The sequence below is a fragment of the Betta splendens genome, chromosome 21, assembly GCF_900634795.4.
Source record: "Betta splendens chromosome 21, fBetSpl5.4, whole genome shotgun sequence".
Taxonomy (NCBI): domain Eukaryota; kingdom Metazoa; phylum Chordata; class Actinopteri; order Anabantiformes; family Osphronemidae; genus Betta; species Betta splendens.
This window is the reverse complement of record NC_040899.1, coordinates 12,272,000-12,293,151: the sequence shown is the minus strand read 5'-3', so window position 1 is coordinate 12,293,151 and position 21,152 is coordinate 12,272,000. Positions and strand designations below refer to the sequence as shown.

The 21,152-nt window shown below is 36.4% G+C and overlaps 1 protein-coding gene across 1 annotated transcript; it reads right to left on the bottom strand.

Annotated features, from left to right (window-relative positions):
• Positions 1-640: 640 nt before the first annotated feature.
• LOC114847444 (histamine N-methyltransferase-like) lies at positions 641-4,857 on the bottom strand. The gene is made up of 7 exons (XM_029137205.3): positions 4,233-4,857; positions 3,742-3,886; positions 2,690-2,742; positions 2,334-2,441; positions 1,932-2,062; positions 1,658-1,751; positions 641-1,344 (listed from the first exon to the last, which is right to left on the bottom strand). Exons 2-7 carry the CDS (start codon positions 3,876-3,878, stop codon positions 986-988), a joined length of 882 nt encoding a protein of 293 aa, XP_028993038.1. The 5' UTR covers positions 3,879-3,886; positions 4,233-4,857; the 3' UTR covers positions 641-985.
• Between the last annotated feature and the right edge of the window lie 16,295 nt (positions 4,858-21,152).

Sequence of the window (21,152 nt, the reverse complement as noted above, 5' to 3'; positions counted from 1 at the left end):
TTTATTTTATGTATTTTTATAATTTACGTTACTGCAGCGCGCCGCGGTCACCCTCGAGGTCCGCGCGCGTGAACTCCCTGGGGCCCTTTCTGTCATGACTCCGGGGGGAGAGTTACAGTAAAGAGGGCGGACTTTTACCCTGGTTTGGTGTGTGTTTTATTTCTGTTTATCAGAAGAAACTTGACGACCGTAAATCCTGGCTGTGAGTCGATCCTTAAAGCCACTACACAACGCACACCGCCACCGGTCACACTTTAACCGACGTGGCCACTTTTTAGCTGTCGTGCTCACCTTCTTCCTTAGTGGTGCTTTCATGGTCCCTCCGAAATAACACCACTCTGCTTGACAGAATGTCGAAAGGCCAAAAAAGACTATTTAACACACAGACACAAAGTTCAGTTATCGTATTTCTGCCGGTGGAGGTCATTTTACTTTTCCTGCATCTTTGTGAATCAGATTTTTACAGTTCAGTTACTGCAGCTGGACTCAAGGTGGAGCCAACACCACAACTAAACAGTTTAAAGCAAATAGTAGCTCTGTGATTTATCTGATCCATAAGATGCATGTGCCAACGTGAGTGTTATTACAGAAGGAAGTTGTTAGCAGAACCTGCCAAGTTAAGCTTATAAAAGAATTGAAGAGATAGAGATGATTAAATTTATTGAAACATTTTACTGGATCATTAAAATTAATGAAATGTATTTAGTAAAAGAAAATACAACAAAGTAATTTTCTTTTTTTCCATGACAGTCAACCAGTGTCTGAAAGAATAAATAATACTGAATTAATGTAAAATAATGGTTCTGGGGGGGAAAAAAAGCTTAACATCCTAACAGCTGCATGTAGATACAGTACAGTAGGTGGAGGTTGTGTGGAAGCTGCTTTGTTTTTGTTTAATTACACAACGACTGATTACACAGTGCATCATTACAGACAATCATCTAGTTTGTAACACATTAATCAGTCAAATTTCACATTTGTTACACTACTTCTGATCTATGACGATCGCTTCGAGGTTGTTGTTGAAGATAACTTTGCCGTCGGACTCGGTGCTACAGTCCGGGTGGCGAAGCAGATTCAGGACGCCCTCCTTCAGCTCGGGCGGCGCCGTCTTACTGAAGTCCAGCACCTCGGTGAGGAAATCCAGCAGCAGCTCTCCCTTCTCGTCCCCTTCAGTGAAACACTCTGTGATGTCCATTTGAGACGGCAGCTCATAGCTCTGGTAGCTCACTCCCTTGGAGTCCAGATGATGTTTGATGTCTCCTGTGGTTACGCACTGACTTATTTCAGTGTTGCAGAGCTGGTGTTTGTAAGTGCTCCATAGCTTTCCCCAACCACTCTCCCCTGGAATAAACGACATGGAGATATTCATCAGCTGCTAATGGGAATTCATTAAAAGCCTTTCATTCTATAAGAAATGCTTTAAAACGAATTAAATTCTCAACCATTGTGGATATATTTTAGTTTGAAAACAAAGTGGAGAATCAGCTGACAAATTTAAGCTACATCACTAGTTCATCATTTTGAAATAAATGAACATTAAAAAAAGACATTTGCTATTATAACTATTCCCCACAGAAAACTTCTAAGTGTTCCCAAACCTTTGAAAACATTAGACCAAGGAACAAAAGTTTGAAGATTAATTCCACCCACTTACCAGAAACCAGGATGATCAGAAGCTTCCCATTGTTGTCGAGGAGACTCTGGAAGAAGTCGATGGTAGCTTCAGGATCCTTCACGTAGTACAGCATCTGTCGGTTTCAGCGCAGATAATGAGCTGGTGACTGGATTCACACGCTGCCTAATTATGATGCTATGCTAGACGCATATGCTAATGGGATTAATTGCTGCACAGCGCCACCGAATGAAAGTGACCTAGTTGTGTCAAAAACACCTCTCTGGGCCACGAGCCTCGCGTCTACAACACGGACCTGGATCATGTGAATGAAGTCGGCCTTCGTCGTCGTCTTCTTCTCCTTCCAGTGCTCCTCAAACTCTGACGCCGTCATCTTGTTCCAGGTGAACTTGACGTGATCTAAATCTCGATTCTTTGACACAAACTCTACAGACAGGAGATTTAGTTACTGTATGTAAACACAGGTTTTATAAAAGTTAGTGTTGACACCTTAATAAAACCAGTGAATGGTGTAACATGACTAATCTAAATTAGTCTTATTTCAGCAAACTGTTGATATTCTGACCTCTTGTGTCTCTCTAAGCACAACTGCAGATTTTACACATTTAAATAAAACATAAAACCATATTTTTAGTGTGTGTGACTATTCAGCTGCAGTACAGAGAATTGAGGGGATGTGTTTCCATCAAGAATGTACCTTTATACTTAAGAAGCTGCTGGCTGCTGGGCTCCACCACCTCATTATCCACCGTCACCCCTGGATGCTTCATACGCAGCGTGGAAAGCATCTCTAGGTCAATCTCCCCTACAGGCACCAATATGGCTTTTATTTTGAAAAACCATGCACTGTATCTGTTGCAAATAAAATATTGACCTACTTTCTCACTATACCCAAATTATTAATAATAAAAAAACAGTTTTTCACGTGTTAGGGGAGGAGCAATTAACTTGTATCTTATGGGCTGAAGACAATGTGTATCACTGTAGTCAAAGATTAACATGACACATGTGGTTTAAAAGCATCGACGGCACTGCTGCAGCTTCTGTTCTTACCAGAACCGCTGCCGACGCCAATGACGTTCACATGACACTTTCCATTTCCAACGCTGAAGCAGAAAAAAAAAACATTCATTTGAGTGCTCAGAACAGTCACATCATGAAATCCACATCTTCCAACCTGCCAAATGTGGGTCACACTTTCGGGCTTGTAGCTGTCACTTCTGCCTGACACTTGCGACTGCAGGGTGTTCAGATCTTGCGTCGGGAGCATTTCTCGATACCGCGGCTTTGATTGCCGCTACACCGCGTTATGTCACTCATGGCCTGGTTTTTAATAAAAATATTACACTTTTTAATTTACTCGTGAGTCACATCTCTCCGGATCCCGCTCTGATCTGCTCCGGAGACACGTCTGATTTTGATTCAGGTCTCTGCAGCATTGACATTCAAATCCTACAGCTTATATCAACATACTGGGAAAGGAGACTGGCTAATTGTCATTCCCAGTCATGCACACTTCGCCAGGCGATCGCCAATTATTTGATTTACTGGCTGAAATAGTAATAGTACATTTGTGTTCTGTTCTTGGACAAAGTTTCACCTCGTTGACTCATTAACAGGGTGTTAAATGTCTCTTGAGGCTTTGCCTACAATAAAAAGAAAGTGATTGCTGATAGGGACTAACACACATGTACAGTACAGTACCTCACCTGGATGAAGGACACCTTTGATGGACACTTTCCAGGCGCTTGATTATGAGGCAGAACTTGACTGTTCAGCCACTGGACAACTTTAACGTGTGACTCAGTTCTGTTTAAACTGTGGAGCCCACTGGTTAATGCTGACCGTAGTTTGGGAAAGCTTTTGAAGGGACTGCACTACAGTACAGTAGGTGCAAAGTGTAGCTCACAGTATAAAGGCCCGTTCAGATAAGTAAGATTATGCACAGTAACTCTCTTCATAGAGGACGAAGAGTGTGGCAATGAGATGACGTCACAGATGCACCTTCGTACTCCTTACATTTTATGAACTCTAAAGGTATAAATGTGTGGTCCGCTCCGTTGTTGGACTAACACCAGGTAGGTGAATGTGTGCGTGCGCGTCACCTGGACAGTACTTCCGGCAGCATGTTGCGGATGAAGTCCCGCATGCACTGGTGCTCAGAGGAACGCTCCAGGAACAGCTGGAAGGACTTCTGGTATCTGCCATCATCGCACACCAGACACGTCAGTGTATTGGCCATGGCGCAAACTGTGGCAAGGAAACAGCGAATATTCAATCAATGTATTAATGCAGCGTGTTTCAGCTCAGCGTAACAACAGCAGCCGCGCACGCGACACGCAGCCAAAGCCCAACGCTACCGACGTCACAGTTACTGTCCTTCGTTGCGTGAGGCTCCGTTGTGTTGGATCCGCTAACGGCGCACCGACAGAAACGTGTCCCGGCAGCAGCAGCGGGGAGACAAACGCCCTCACGCGCGTGCACAGCTGACCGGAGCGACAGAGAACGAGCTGCTCCCGTCACGGCGTCTGTTTGACAGCATGTTCTCTGTGATCCGCTTCAGCCACCGAGACAAGACGCCACATTCCCCACTCACATGTAAGAACGGAGCGAGTCCGCCCGGAGAGAGGCTGCAGGCTGGAATGAAACCCTCCCACTGTGTCACAGCTCCTTTTGATGGAGGGCAAAAGGTGGCGACTAGACAAACACGACACCCAGGAAAAGGAAATCCCACGCGCAACCGCCAGATATCATCACCATCAGTATGTTCATTATAATGACCATGCATTTACACATTCGTCTATTTTTTTATTATTTACCGTGTCTGTTAAGGTTTATGTCATTTTGTTCACAAAAGTGAAAGAAATGGTTAAATGACGCAATATGTACATACAGTACAGTACTGTAATACGATACAACAATAAAGTATTCTACGTTAATAATAAACATTCCTTTATTGCTTTGTTGATGTAAAACTCAACTAAGAGCATAAGTGGCGTCACGATTAGCATTTAATCTGAATATTAAGCATTAGTGTAACATATCTATAATGTCATAGTGAAATATACATTAAAAAATTTAGAAATTCAAAAAATGTGAGAACCAGCACCTTTAACAATGAATCACTTTGCAAACTGAACATCCGTTTTACGTCTGATTAAATTTCAGCTTTAGTTTATTCAGGTCTACTTTGTCACGATTCCACATGTAAAAGCATTTATTTCACGCTTGCACCACGAGAAGTTCTGATTTGTGATTATTATTAGTGTGAGAGCTGAACAGCTCTCACACTATTGTTATCTTCGGTCTTTATTATTAGTGGGAGAGCTGAACAGCTCTCACACTATTGTTATCTTCGGTCTTTATTATTAGTGGGAGAGCTGAACAGCTCTCACACTATTGTTATCTTCGGTCTTTATTATTATTTTTCTTCTACTTATTCCGCCCTTTTTTTGATTGCTATCTACTTTTTAACGCTTCATCGTAGAATAGTCGTTCAACTTTCTAAACGTGTGTCATCTTTAGGAGATGTGGGCTATTACTTTTTATGTTTTCAGCTTTTCAACTTTTAACGTTATTCAACTTTTTTCATCGTTTTTTTATAATGGTCGTCTATGGGAATCATCGTTAAACTTTTTGTCAACTTCCCTCTTTTCATCAGCGTCTATCATCGTCATACTTTGGCGTAGAAACATCATTTCAACTTCAAAAGCGTCCATCATCGCTCAACTTTCTCCTCGTAAATCAGCGTTGTCGTATCTTCTATACTTTTTGACTCGTGAGCGTTTAAATATGGTGTGGTTTTTGTTAAATTTTCAGCTTTTCCATTAGTGTGTATTGGGTCAGTTAGAGTGCGTGATGTCACAGCTACAGTGAGAAGGTGCGCTTTTTTAAGACAGAACTTCTGTCTCTAACTCGTCACTACAGCCACAATTTTTACTCTATCAACATAATTACTTCACTAAATCGTAGTCATACTTGTCGTCTTTCTAATGATGTGTCTGGCTTTACCCTCAGACTTATACTTTAGTCGCTATCGACCTCAAAGCACAGAGAGATCCTGAAATTCTCCCATAGACTCTAATGATAATTTTTGGCAGACGTCTGGAGAAAAACAAGGAGGAAACATATTTTGAAATTGCGACTGTGGCTACAAACGTTTGTCCTCAAACATAAAATTCACACCATTTGCTCATTGAAGCCTTGGGACTCGAAAAATGAAATAATCTTTGTGATAACTATTATGGTTTAGCTGGAACAAGCCTGTTTATACAGGGTGAAACTCTGCTTTTTACAGAGCAGAATGAGCCTGATTTTCCCGCCTTTTGTCTCCATGGCGACGGCGCAGCTGCAGATTTGACTGACAGGTCAAACTGCTGATGCTCAGTGTAGACAGCAGTTCCATGCTTGTTACTGATTAGTCAACCACACTATTGGATTGTGTAGTGATTAAGCACGCACTTCCTCTAAATCCTTTCAAAATAAAAGCACCAAGCCAAATAATTAGCTTTAATAGCAATATTTCTGCTTTTAGATCTGTAATTATGACTATTTAAAGATAGATTAACAGTTTAGTAAATAACCACACATGCTTCCTCTACATCCTTTCAAAATAAAAGCACCAATGCAATTTATTAGCTTTAATGGCACCGTTTTTGCCTTTGAATGGTTAATTATGATTATTTAAAGACTAATTGACAGGTATGCTATTACCCCCACACATTTCCTCTAAATCCTTTCAAAATAAAAGCACCCATTACAATTTATTACCTTTAATGGCAAGATTGATTAGAAAATTTGTGGTTCTGAATACTTACCAATCGTTAATGAGACTACTTTAGAGTTCAGTAAATAGCCACTCAAACTTATTAGGGTGCTTTTATTCTGAAAGGGCTAAATCTAAATCTTTTGCTTTAATAGGGCTATTCTTGCTATTGAATGATAAATTATGACTATCTAATGAATATTTTATAGTTTAGTAATCGCCCACAAACAACCTCTAAATCCTTTCAAAATAAAAGCACCAATGTAATTTATTACCTTAAATGGCAAATTTTTGTTTCTGACTGGTAAATTTCTACCAGTTATTAAACTATTACACGGTTAGGTAATTATTTACAAATACTTTCTTCAAATCAAAAAGATAGTCATCTTATTTATGATTGTCAACAATGCACCTTGGTCAACTTTTTAATCTTTGACATCTTTTACCCTTGGTCAACTTTTGAATCATTGTCATCTCTTTAATATTGTCATAGTATGACCTTGGTCATCTTTTTAATCATCATCTTTTTAATCGCCATCTTTTGTCATCGTTTTAATCTTTGTCAACGTTTTCTCGTTTTCATCGTTTTGCCGTAGTCAACTTTTTGACGTCAGCAGCTTAATCAGCGTTTGTCATCGTTGCGGCAGCAGATCAGCTCTCCCACGTAATTTCTCGAGAAATTACTTTTTCTAGTTATTATTATTCTTCTTCTACTTATTCCGCCCTTTTTTTGATTGCTATCTACTTTTTAACGCTTCATCGTAGAATCGTCGTTCAACTTTCTAAACGTGTGTCATCTTTAGGAGATGTGGGCTATTACTTTTTATGTTTTCAGCTTTTCAACTTTTAATGTTATTCAACTTTTTTCATCGTTTTTTTATAATGGTCGTCTATGGGAATCATCGTTCAACTTTTTGTCAACTTCCCTCTTTTCATCAGCGTCTATCATCGTCATACTTTGGCGTAGAAACGTCATTTCAACTTCAAAAGCGTCCATCATCGCTCAACTTTCTCCTCGTAAATCAGCGTTGTCGTATCTTCTATACTTTTTGACTCGTGAACGTTTAAATATGGTGTGGTTTTTGTTAAATTTTCAGCTTTTCCATTAGTGTGTATTGGGTCAGTTAGAGTGCGTGATGTCACAGCTACAGTGAGAATGTGCGCTTTTTTAAGACAGAACTTCTGTCTCTAACTTGTCACTACAGCCACAATTTTTACTCTATCAACGTAATTATTTCACTAAATCGTAGTCATACTTGTCTTCTTTCTAATGATGTGTCTGGCTTTACCCTCAGACTTATACTTTAGTCGCTATCGACCTCAAAGCACAGAGAGATCCTGAAATTCTCCCATAGACTCTAATGATAATTTTTGGCAGACGTCTGGAGAAAAAAAAGGAGGAGACATATTTTGAAATTGCGACTGTGGCTACAAACGTTTGTCCTCAAACATAAAATTCACACCATTTGCTCATTGAAGCCTTGGGACTCGTAAAATGAAATAATTTTTGTGATAACTATCATGGTTTAGCTGGAACAAGCCTGTTTATACAGGGTGAAACTCTGCTTTTACAGAGCAGAGTGAGCCTGATTTTCCCGCCTTTCGTCTCCATGGCGACGGCGCAGCTGCAGATTTCACTGACAGGTCAAACTCCTGATGCTCAGTGTAGGCAGCAGTTTCATGCTTATTACTGATTACTCAACTACACTATTGGATTGTGTAGTAATTAGTGGGAGAGCTGAACAGCTCTCACACTATTGTTATCTTCGGTCTTTATTATTATTATTATTCTTCTACTTATTCCGCCCTTTTTTTGATTGCTATCTACTTTTTAACGCTTCATCGTAGAATCGTCGTTCAACTTTCTAAACGTGTGTCATCTTTAGGAGATGTGGGCTATTACTTTTTATGTTTTCAGCTTTTCAACTTTTAACATTATTCAACTTTTTTCATCGTTTTTTTATAATGGTTGTCTATGGGAATCATCGTTAAACTTTTTGTCAACTTCCCTCTTTTCATCAGCGTCTATCATCGTCATACTTTGGCGTAGAAACGTCATTTCAACTTCAAAAGCGTCCATCATCGCTCAACTTTCTCCTCGTAAATCAGCGTTGTCGTATCTTCTATACTTTTCGACTAGTGAGCGTTTAAATATGGTGTGGTTTTTGTTAAATTTTCAGCTTTTCCATTAGTGTGTATTGGGTCATTTAGAGTGCGTGATGTCACAGCCAGAGTGCGAGGGTGCGCTTTTTAAAGACAGAACTTCGGTCTTTAACTTGTCGCTACAGCCACAATTTCTACTCTATGAACGTAATTATTTCACTAAATCGTAGTCATACTTGTCTTCTTTCTAATGATGTGTCTGGCTTTACCCTCAGACTTATACTTTAGTCGCTATCGACCTCAAAGCACAGAGAGATCCTGAAATTCTCCCATAGACTCTAATGATAATTTTTGGCAGACGTCTGGAGAAAAACAAGGAGGAGACATATTTTGAAATTGCGACTGTGGCTACAAACGTTTGTCCTCAAACATAAAATTCACACCATTTGCTCATTGAAGCCTTGGGACTCGAAAAATGAAATAATCTTTGTGATAACTATTATGGTTTAGCTGGAACAAGCCTGTTTATACAGGGTGAAACTCTGCTTTTTACAGAGCAGAATGAGCCTGATTTTCCCGCCTTTTGTCTCCATGGCGACGGCGCAGCTGCAGATTTGACTGACAGGTCAAACTGCTGATGCTCAGTGTACAGAGCAGTTCCATGCTTGTTACTGATTAGTCAACCACACTATTGGATTGTGTAATGATTAAGCACGCACTTCCTCTAAATCCTTTCAAAATAAAAGCACCAAGCCAAATAATTATCTTTAATAGCAATATTTCTGCTTTTAGATGGGTAATTATGACGATTTAAAGATAGATTAACAGTTTAGTAATTACCCACACATGCTTCCTCTACATCCTTTCAAAGTAAAAGCACCAATGTCAATTATTAGCTTTAACTGCGCTGTTTTTTGCCTTTGAATGGGTAATTATGATTATTTAAAGACTAATTGACAGTTACGCTATTACCCCCACACATTTCCTCTAAATCCTTTCAAAATAAAAGCACCAATTACAATTTATTACCTTTAATGGCAAGATTGATTAGAAAATTTGTGGTTCTGAATACTTGCCAATCGTTATAGAGACTACTTTAGAGTTCAGTAAATAGCCACTCAAACCTATTAAGGTGCTTTTATTCTGAAAGGGCTAAATCTAAATCTTTTGCTTTAATAGGGCTATTCTTGCTATTGAATGATAAATTATGATTATCTAATGACTATTTTATAGTTTAGTAATCGCCCACACACAACCTCTAAATCCTTTCAAAATAAAAGCACCAATGTAATTTATTACCTTAAATGGCAAGATTTTTGTTTCTGACTGGTAAATTTTTACTAGTTATTAAACTATTACACAGGTAATTATTTACAAATACTTTCTTCAAATTAAAAAGCTAGTCAGCTTCTTTATGATTGTCAACAATGCACTCTGGTCAACTTTTTAATCTGTGATATATTTTTTACCTTGGTCAACTTTTGAATCATTGTCATATTTTAATCTTGTCCTAGTATGACATTGGTCATCTTTTTAATCGCCATCTTTTGTCATCGTTTTATTCTTTGTCAACGTTTTCTCGTTTTCATCGCTTTGCCGTAGTCAACTTTTGGACGCAGTCAACTTTTTTGACGTCAGCAGCTTAATCAGCGTTTGTCATCGTTGCGGCAGCAGATCAGCTCTCCCACGTAATTTCTCGAGAAATTACTTTTTCTAGTTAAGCACACACTTCCTCTAAATCCTTTCAAAATAAAAGCACCAAGCCAAATAATTAGCTTTAATAGCAATATTTCTGCTTTTAGATGGGTAATTATGACTATTTAAAGATACATTAACAGTTTAGTAATTACCCACACATGCTTCCTATACGTCCTTTCAAAATAAAAGCACCAATGCAATTTATTAGCTTTAGCTGCACTGTTTTTGCCTTTGAATGGTTAATTATGATTATTTAAAGACTAATTAACAGGTACGCTATTACGCCCACACATTTCCTCTAAATCCTTTCAAAATAAAAGCACCAATTACAATTTATTACCTTTTAATGGCAAGATTGATTAGAACATTTCTGGTTCTGAATACTTACCAATTTTTAATGAGACTATTTAAGAGTTCAGCAAATAACCACTCACACTTATTAGGGTGCTTTTATTCTGAAAGGGCTTAATCTAAATTTTTTGCTTTAATAGGGCTATTCTTGCTAGTGAATGATAAATTATGACTATCTAATGACTATTTTATAGTTTAGTAATCACTCACACACAACCTCTAAATCCTTTCAAAATAAAAGCAACAATGTAATTTATTACCCTAAATGGCAAGATTTTTGTTTCTGACTGGTAAATTTTTAATAGTTATTAAACTATTATTTTTTATTTGCTATTATTTTATTTTTATTTATTATTTAATTATTTACAAATACTTTCTTCAAATTAAAAAGCTAGTTAGCTAATTCATGATTGTCAACTTTTTAATATTTGACATCTTTTTACCTTGGTCCACTTTTGAATCATTGTCATATTTTTAATCTTGTCTTAGTGTGACCATGGTCATCTTTTTAATCATCATCTTTTTGATCGCCATCTTTTGTCATCGTTTTAATCTTTGTCAACGTTTTCTTGTTTTCATCGTTTTCATCGTTTTGCCGTAGTCAACTTTTGGACGTCAGCAGCTTAATCAGCGTTTGTCATCGTTGCGGCAGCAGATCAGCTCTCCCACGTAATTTCTCGAGAAATTACTTTTTCTAGTTAGTGGGAGAGCTGAACAGCTCTCACACTATTGTTATCTTCGGTCTTTATTATTATTATTATTCTTCTACTTATTCCGCCCTTTTTTTGATTGCTATCTACTTTTTAACGCTTCATCGTAGAATCGTCGTTCAACTTTCTAAACGTGTGTCATCTTTAGGAGATGTGGGCTATTACTTTTTATGTTTTCAGCTTTTCAACTTTTAATGTTATTCAACTTTTTTCATCGTTTTTTTATAATGGTCGTCTATGGGAATCATCGTTAAACTTTTTGTCAACTTCCCTCTTTTCATCAGCGTCTATCATCGTCATACTTTGGCGTAGAAACGTCATTTCAACTTCAAAAGCGTCCATCATCGCTCAACTTTCTCCTCGTAAATCAGCGTTGTCGTATCTTCTATACTTTTTGACTCGTGAGCGTTTAAATATGGTGTGGTTTTTGTTAAATTTTCAGCTTTTCCATTAGTGTGTATTGGGTCATTTAGAGTGTGTGATGTCACAGCCAGAGTGCGAGGGTGCGCTTTTTTAAGACAGAACTTCTGTCTCTAACTTGTCACTACAGCCACAATTTTTACTCTATCAACGTAATTATTTCACTAAATCGTAGTCATACTTGTCTTCTTTCTAATGATGTGTCTGGCTTTACCCTCAGACTTATACTTTAGTCGCTATCGACCTCAAAGCACAGAGAGATCCTGAAATTCTCCCATAGACTCTAATGATAATTTTTGGCAGACGTCTGGAGAAAAAAAAGGAGGAGACATATTTTGAAATTGCGACTGTGGCTACAAACGTTTGTCCTCAAACAAAAAATTCACACCATTTGCTCATTGAAGCCTTGGGACTCGTAAAATGAAATAATTTTTGTGATAACTATCATGGTTTAGCTGGAACAAGCCTGTTTATACAGGGTGAAACTCTGCTTTTACAGAGCAGAGTGAGCCTGATTTTCCCGCCCTTCGTCTCCATGGCGACGGCGCAGCTGCAGATTTCACTGACAGGTCAAACTCCTGATGCTCAGTGTAGGCAGCAGTTTCATGCTTATTACTGATTACTCAACTACACTATTGGATTGTGTAATAATTAAGCACACACTTCCTCTAAATCCTTTCAAAATAAAAGCACCAAGCCAAATAATTAGCTTTAATAGCAATATTTCTGCTTTTAGATCTGTAATTATGACTATTTAAAGATAGATTAACAGTTTAGTAATTACCCACACATGCTTCCTCTAAATCCTTTCAAAATAAAAGCACCAATGCCAATTATTAGCTTTAACTGCACTGTTTTTGCCTTTGAATGGGTAATTATGATTATTTAAAGACTAATTGACAGTTACGCTATTACCCCCACACATTTCCTCTAAATCCTTTCAAAATAAAAGCACCAATTACAATTTATTACCTTTAATGGCAAGATTGATTAGAAAAGTTGTGGTTCTGAATACTTGCCAATCGTTATAGAGACTACTTTAGAGTTCAGTAAATAGCCACTCAAACTTATTAGGGTGCTTTTATTCTGAAAGGGCTAAATCTAAATCTTTTGTTTTAATAGGGCTATTCTTGCTATTGAATGATAAATTATGATTATCTAATGACTATTTTATAGTTTAGTAATCGCCCACACACAACCTCTAAATCCTTTCAAAATAAAAGCACCAATGTAATTTATTACCTTAAATGGCAAGATTTTTGTTTCTGACTGGTAAATTTTTACTAGTTATTAAACTATTACACAAGTAATTATTTACAAATATTTTCTTCAAATTAAAAAGCTAGTCAGCTTATTTATGATTGTCAACAATGCACTCTGGTCAACTTTTTAATCTGTGATATATTTTTTACCTTGGTCAACTTTTGAATCATTGTCATATTTTAATCTTGTCCTAGTATGACATTGGTCATCTTTTTAATCGCCATCTTTTGTCATCGTTTTATTCTTTGTCAACGTTTTCTCGTTTTCATCGCTTTGCCGTAGTCAACTTTTGGACGTAGTCAACTTTTTTGACGTCAGCAGCTTAATCAGCGTTTGTCATCGTTGCGGCAGCAGATCAGCTCTCCCACGTAATTTCTCGAGAAATTACTTTTTCTAGTTATTTTTCTTCTACTTATTCCGCCCTTTTTTTGATTGCTATCTACTTTTTAACGCTTCATCGTAGAATCGTCGTTCAACTTTCTAAACGTGAGTCATCTTTAGGAGATGTGGGCTATTACTTTTTATGTTTTCAGCTTTTCAACTTTTAACGTTATTCAACTTTTTTCATCGTTTTTTTATAATGGTCGTCTATGGGAATCATCGTTAAACTTTTTGTCAACTTCCCTCTTTTCATCAGCGTCTATCATCGTCATACTTTGGCGTAGAAACGTCATTTCAACTTCAAAAGCGTCCATCATCGCTCAACTTTCTCCTCGTAAATCAGCGTTGTCGTATCTTCTATACTTTTTGACTCGTGAGCGTTTAAATATGGTGTGGTTTTTGTTAAATTTTCAGCTTTTCCATTAGTGTGTATTGGGTCAGTTAGAGTGCGTGATGTCACAGCTACAGTGAGAAGGTGCGCTTTTTTAAGACAGAACTTCTGTCTTTAACTTGTCACTACAGCCACAATTTTTACTCTATCAACGTAATTACTTCAATAAATCGTAGTCATACTTGTCTTCTTTCTAATGATGTGTCTGGCTATACCCTCAGACCTATACTTTAGTCGCTATCAACCTCAAAGCGCAGAGACATCCTGAAATTCTCCCATAGACTCTAATGATAATTTCTCGCAGACGCCTGGGGAGAAAAACAGAGGAGACATATTTTGAAATTGCCACTGTGGCTACAAGCTTTTGTCCTTAAACATAAAATTCACACCATTTGCTCATTGAAGCCTTGGGACTCGTAAAATGAAATAATTTTTGTGATAACTATTATGCTTTAGCTGGAACAAGCCTGTTTATACAGGGTGAAACTCTGCTTTCACAGAGCAGAGTGAGCCTGATTTTCCCGCCTTTCGTCTCCATGGCGACGGCGCAGCTGCAGATTTGACTGACAGGTCAAACTGCTGATGCTCAGTGTACAGAGCAGTTCCATGCTTATTACTGATTACTCAACTACACTATTGGATTGTGTAGTAATTAAGCACACACTTCCTCTTAATCCTTTCAAAATAAAAGCACCAAGCCAAATAATTAGCTTTAATAGCAATATTTCAACTTTTAGATGGGTAATTATGACTATTTAAAGATAGAATAACAGTTTAGTAATTACCCACACGTGCTTCCTCTACATCCTTTCAAAATAAAAGCACCAATGCCAATTATTAGCTTTAACTGCACTGTTTTTGCCTTTGAATGGGTAATTATGATTATTAATGGGTAATTAAAGACTAATTGACAGTTACGCTATTACCCCCACACATTTCCTCTAAATCCTTTCAAAATAAAAGCACCAATTACAATTTATTACCTTTAATGGCAAGATTGATTAAAAAAAATTGTGGTTCTGAATGCTTACCAATCGTTAATGGGACTACTTTAGAGTTCAGTAAATAGCCACTCAAACTTATTAGGGTGCTTTTATTCTGAAAGGGCTAAATCTAAATCTTTTGCTTTAATAGGGCTATTCTTGCTATTGAATGATAAATTATGACTATCTAATGACTATTTTATAGTTTAGTAATCGCCCACACACACACAACCTCTAAATCCTTTCAAAATAAAAGCACCAATGTAATTTATTACCTTAAATGGCAAATTTTTGTTTCTGACTGGTAAATTTCTACTAGTTATTAAACTATTACACGGTTAGGTAATTATTTACAAATACTTTCTTCAAATCAAAAAGATAATCATCTTATTTATGATTGTGAACAATGCACCTTGGTCAACTTTTTAATCTTTGACATCTTTTAACCTTGGTCAACTTTTTAATCATTGTCATCTCTTTAATATTGTCATAGTATGACCTTGGTCATCTTTTTAATCATCATCTTTTTAATCGCCATCTTTTGTCATCGTTTTAATCTTTGTCAACGTTTTCTCGTTTTCATCGTTTTGCCGTAGTCAACTTTTTGACGTCAGCAGCTTAATCAGCGTTTAACATCGTTGCGGCAGCAGATCAGCTCTCCCACGTAATTTCTCGAGAAATTACTTTTTAGTGGGAGAGCTGAACAGCTCTCACACTATTGTTATCTTCGGTCTTTATTATTATTATTATTATTCTACTTATTCCGCCCTTTTTTTGATTGCTATCTACTTTTTAACGCTTCATCGTAGAATCGTCGATCAACTTTCTAAACGTGTGTCATCTTTAGGAGATGTGGGCTATTACTTTTTATGTTTTCAGCTTTTCAACTTTTAACGTTATTCAACTTTTTTCATCGTTTTTTTATAATGGTCGTCTATGGGAATCATCGTTAAACTTTTTGTCAACTTCCCTCTTTTCATCAGCGTCTATCATTGTCATACTTTGGCGTAGAAACGTCATTTCAACTTCAGAAGCGTCCATCATCGCTCAACTTTCTCCTCGTAAATCAGCGTTGTCGTATCTTCTATACTTTTCGACTAGTGAGCGTTTAAATATGGTGTGGTTTTTGTTAAATTTTCAGCTTTTCCATTAGTGTGTATTGGTTCATTTAGAGTGCGTGATGTCACAGCCAGAGTGCGAGGGTGCGCTTTTTAAAGACAGAACTTCGGTCTTTAACTCGTCACTACAGCCACAATTTCTACTCTATGAACGTAATTATTTCACTAAATCGTAGTCATACTTGTCTTCTTTCTAATGATGTGTCTGGCTTTACCCTCAGACTTATACTTTAGTCGCTATCCACCTCAAAGCACAGAGAGATCCTGAAATTCTCCCATAGACTCTAATGATAATTTTTGGCAGACGTCTGGAGAAAAACAAGGAGGAGACATATTTTGAAATTGCGACTGTGGCTACAAACGTTTGTCCTCAAACATAAAATTCACACCATTTGCTCATTGAAGCCTTGGGACTCGAAAAATGAAATAATCTTTGTGATAACTATTATGATTTAGCTGGAACAAGCCTGTTTATACAGGGTGAAACTCTGCTTTTACAGAGCAGAGTGAGCCTGATTTTCCCGCCTTTTGTCTCCATGGCGACGGCGCAGCTGCAGATTTGACTGACAGGTCAAACTGCTGATGCTCAGTGTACAGAGCAGTTCCATGCTTGTTACTGATTAGTCAACCACACTATTGGATTGTGTAGTGATTAAGCACACACTTCCTCTAAATCCTTTCAAAATAAAAGCACCAAGCCAAATAATTAGCTTTAATAGCAGTATTTCTGCTTTTAGATGGGTAATTATGACTTTTTAAAGATAGATTAACAGTTTAGTAATTACCCACACATGCTTCCTCTAAATCCTTTCAAAATAAAAGCACCAATGCCAATTATTAGCTTTAACTGCACTGTTTTTGCCTTTGAATGGGTAATTATGATTATTTAAAGGCTAATTGACAGTTATGCTATTACCCCCACACATTTCCTCTAAATCCTTTCAAAATAAAAGCACCAATTACAATTTATTACCTTTAATGGCAAGATTGATTAGAACATTTCTGGTTCTGAATACTTACCAATCGTTAATGAGACACTTTAGAGTTCAGCAAATAACCACTCACCCTTATTAGGGTGATTTTATTCTGAAAGGGCTTAACCTAAATTTTTTCTTTTAATAGGGCAATTCTTGCTATTGAATGACATATTATGACTGTCTAATGACTATTTTATAGTTTAGTAATTACTCACACACGACCTCTAAATCCTTTCAAAATAAAAGCACCAATCCAGATTTTTAGCTTTAATAGCACTATTTGTGCTTTTGAATGGGTAATCATGACTGGTTAGTGTGACTGTTTTACAGTTTAGCTATTAAGCACGTACAGCCCCTCTACATCCTTTCAAAATAAAAGCCCCAATCCTGATCTTTAGCTAAAGATAACAATAGTTCTGCTTTCAACAGGTGTATTATGACTAGTTATTTAGACTAATATACTGTTTAGCAAATACCTGCACAGGCATTTTCCATATTCTTTTCAAATAAAAGCACCAATCCAAATTTTTAGCTTTAATAGGACTATTTATACTTTTTAATGGGTAATCGTGACTGGTTATTGTGACTGTTTTACAGTTTAGCTATTAAGCACACACAGCTTCTCCACATCCTTTCAAAATAAAAGCCCAAATCCTGATTTTTAACTAAAGATAGCAATATTTCTGCTTCCAACAGGTTTATTATGACTATTTATTTAGACTAAAATACTGCACACACAGTTTCTCCAAATCCTTTCAAAATAAAAGCCCCATTCCAGATCTTTAGCTAAAAAGGGCAATATTTCTGTGTTCAGCTGGTGTATTGTAACTAGATGATAAGACAATCTTAATGTTTAGAAATTGCCTGCACAGGTGTCCTCGATATCCTTTTAAAATAAAAGTACCAATCCAAATTTTTAGTTTTAATAGCATAAACTCTGTTTTTGAATGGGTAATTGTGACAAGTAATGAGACTATTTTAAAGTTTAGCTATAAACACATACATCTCTAAATCATTTTAAAATAAAAGCATTAAACCAATTTTTTTGCTTTGATAGAATAAATTCTGCTTTTGAATGGTCAATTGTAAATCAGCAATAAGTCTATACCAGTTATTACTGGTTTATTATTACTAGTTAATGAAACAATTTAACAATTACTCACACAAGCTTCCTGTAAGTCATTTCAAAATAAGAATACTAAACTTTTAGTGCAACTAACTAAGCTCTAAACCTTTTTAATTTATGCTTTTGACTGCTTTTTTGTTATTTAGGACAACTTAATGAGCGCTTTTCCCAGTTTACCAATTTAGGACACACACTTCCTCAAATTACTTTCAAAATAAAAGCACCAATCTAATTATTTAGCCTAAATATCACATTTGTGAATTTGACTAGTTAATTATAACCAGTTAATGAAACTATTCTACTGTTCAGCAATTATCTGCACACACTTCCTTCAATGCTCAGTGTAGACAGCAGTTCCATGCTTGTTACTGATTACTCAACTACACTATTGGATTGTGTAGTAATTAAGCAGACACTTCCTCTAAATCCTTTCAAAATAAAAGCACCAAGCCAAATAATTAGCTTTAATAGCAATATTTCTGCTTTTAGATGGGTAATTATGACTGTTTAAATATAGATTAACAGTTTAGTAATGACCCACACATGCTTCCTCTACATCCTTTCAAAATAAAAGCACCAATGCCAATTATTAGCTTTAACTGCACTGTTTTTGCCTTTGAATGGGTAATTATGATTATTTAAAGACTAGTTGACAGTTACGCTATTACCCCCACACATTTCCTCCAAATCCTTTCAAAATAAAAGCACCAATTACAATTTTTTACCTTTAATGGCAAGATTGATTAGAAAGTTTGTGGTTCTGAATACTAACCAATCATTAATGAGACTACTTTAGAGTTCAGTAAATAGCCACTCAAAGTTATTAGGGTGCTTTTATTCTGAAAGGGCTAAATCTAAATCTTTTGCTTTAATAGGGCTATTGTTGCTATTGAATGATAAATTATGACTATCTAATGACTATTTTATAGTTTAGTAATCACTCACACACAACCTCTAAATCCTTTCAAAATAAAAGCACCAATGTAATTTATTATCTTAAATGGCAAGATTTTTGTTTCTGACTGGTAAATTTTTAATAGTTATTTAACTATTACATAGTTAGGTAATTATTTACAAATACTTTCTTCAAATCAAAAAGCTAGTCAGCTTATTTATGATTGTCAACAATGCAACTTGGTCAACTTTTTAATCTTTGACATCTTTTCAGCTTGGTCAAATTAGGAATTTTTTAAATCGCCATCTTTTGTCATCGTTTTATTCTTTGTCAACGTTTTCTCGTTTTCATCGTTTTCATCTTTTTGTCGTAGTCAACTTTTGGACGCAGTCAACTTTTTGACGTCAGCGGCTTAATCAGCGTTTGTCATCGTTGCGGCAGCAGATCAGCTCTCCCACGTAATTTCTCGAGAAATTACTTTTTCTAGTTAGTGGGAGAGCTGAACAGCTCTCACACTATTGTTATCTTCGGTCTTTATTATTATTATTCTTCTTCTACTTATTCCGCCCTTTTTAGTGGGAGAGCTGAACAGCTCTCACACTATTGTTATCTTCGGTCTTTATTATTATTATTATTCTTCTTCTACTTATTCCGCCCTTTTTTTGATTGCTATCTACTTTTTAACGCTTCATCGTAGAATCGTCGTTCAACTTTCTAAACGTGTGTCATCTTTAGGAGATGTGGGCTATTACTTTTTATGTTTTCAGCTTTTCAACTTTTAATGTTATTCAACTTTTTTCATCGTTTTTTTATAATGGTCGTCTATGGGAATCATCGTTCAACTTTTTGTCAACTTCCCTCTTTTCATCAGCGTCTATCATCGTCATACTTTGGCGTAGAAACGTCATTTCAACTTCAAAAGCGTCCATCATCGCTCAACTTTCTCCTCGTAAATCAGCGTTGTCGTATCTTCTATACTTTTTGACTCGTGAACGTTTAAATATGGTGTGGTTTTTGTTAAATTTTCAGCTTTTCCATTAGTGTGTATTGGGTCAGTTAGAGTGCGTGATGTCACAGCTACAGTGAGAATGTGCGCTTTTTTAAGACAGAACTTCTGTCTCTAACTTGTCACTACAGCCACAATTTTTACTCTATCAACGTAATTATTTCACTAAATCGTAGTCATACTTGTCTTCTTTCTAATGATGTGTCTGGCTTTACCCTCAGACTTATACTTTAGTCGCTATCGACCTCAAAGCACAGAGAGATCCTGAAATTCTCCCATAGACTCTAATGATAATTTTTGGCAGACGTCTGGAGAAAAAAAAGGAGGAGACATATTTTGAAATTGCGACTGTGGCTACAAACGTTTGTCCTCAAACATAAAATTCACACCATTTGCTCATTGAAGCCTTGGGACTCGTAAAATGAAATAATTTTTGTGATAACTATCATGGTTTAGCTGGAACAAGCCTGTTTATACAGGGTGAAACTCTGCTTTTACAGAGCAGAGTGAGCCTGATTTTCCCGCCTTTCGTCTCCATGGCGACGGCGCAGCTGCAGATTTCACTGACAGGTCAAACTCCTGATGCTCAGTGTAGGCAGCAGTTTCATGCTTATTACTGATTACTCAACTACACTATTGGATTGTGTAGTAATTAAGCACACACTTCCTCTAAATCCTTTCAAAATAAAAGCACCAAGCCAAATAATTAGCTTTAATAGCAATATTTCTGCTTTTAGATGGGTAATTATGACTATTTAAAGATACATTAACAGTTTAGTAATTACCCACACATGCTTCCTATACGTCCTTTCAAAATAAAAGCACCAATGCAATTTATTAGCTTTAGCTGCACTGTTTTTGCCTTTGAATGGTTAATTATGATTATTTAAAGACTAATTAACAGGTACGCTATTACCCCCACACATTTCCTCTAAATCCTTTCAAAATAAAAGCACCAATTACAATTTATTACCTTTTAATGGCAAGATTGATTAGAACATTTCTGGTTCTGAATACTTACCAATTTTTAATGAGACTATTTAAGAGTTCAGCAAATAACCACTCACACTTATTAGGGTGCTTTTATTCTGAAAGGGCTTAATCTAAATTTTTTGCTTTAATAGGGCTATTCTTGCTAGTGAATGATAAATTATGACTATCTAATGACTATTTTATAGTTTAGTAATCACTCACACACAACCTCTAAATCCTTTCAAAATAAAAGCAACAATGTAATTTATTACCCTAAATGGCAAGATTTTTGTTTCTGACTGGTAAATTTTTAATAGTTATTAAACTATTATTTTTTATTTGCTATTATTTTATTTT

Bases quoted from the DNA above. Each gene is read 5' to 3' on its own strand.
- LOC114847444 (XM_029137205.3), bottom strand. From the start codon at position 3,878: ATGGCCAATACACTGACGTGTCTGGTGTGCGATGATGGCAGATACCAG. The intron at 2,743-3,741 runs GTGACGCGCACG...TTTCTGCTTCAG, and splicing joins CTGCCGGAAGTACTGTCCAG to CGTTGGAAATGGAAAGTGTC. The intron at 1,345-1,657 runs GTAAGTGGGTGG...CGTTTATTCCAG, and splicing joins TCTGATCATCCTGGTTTCTG to GGGAGAGTGGTTGGGGAAAG.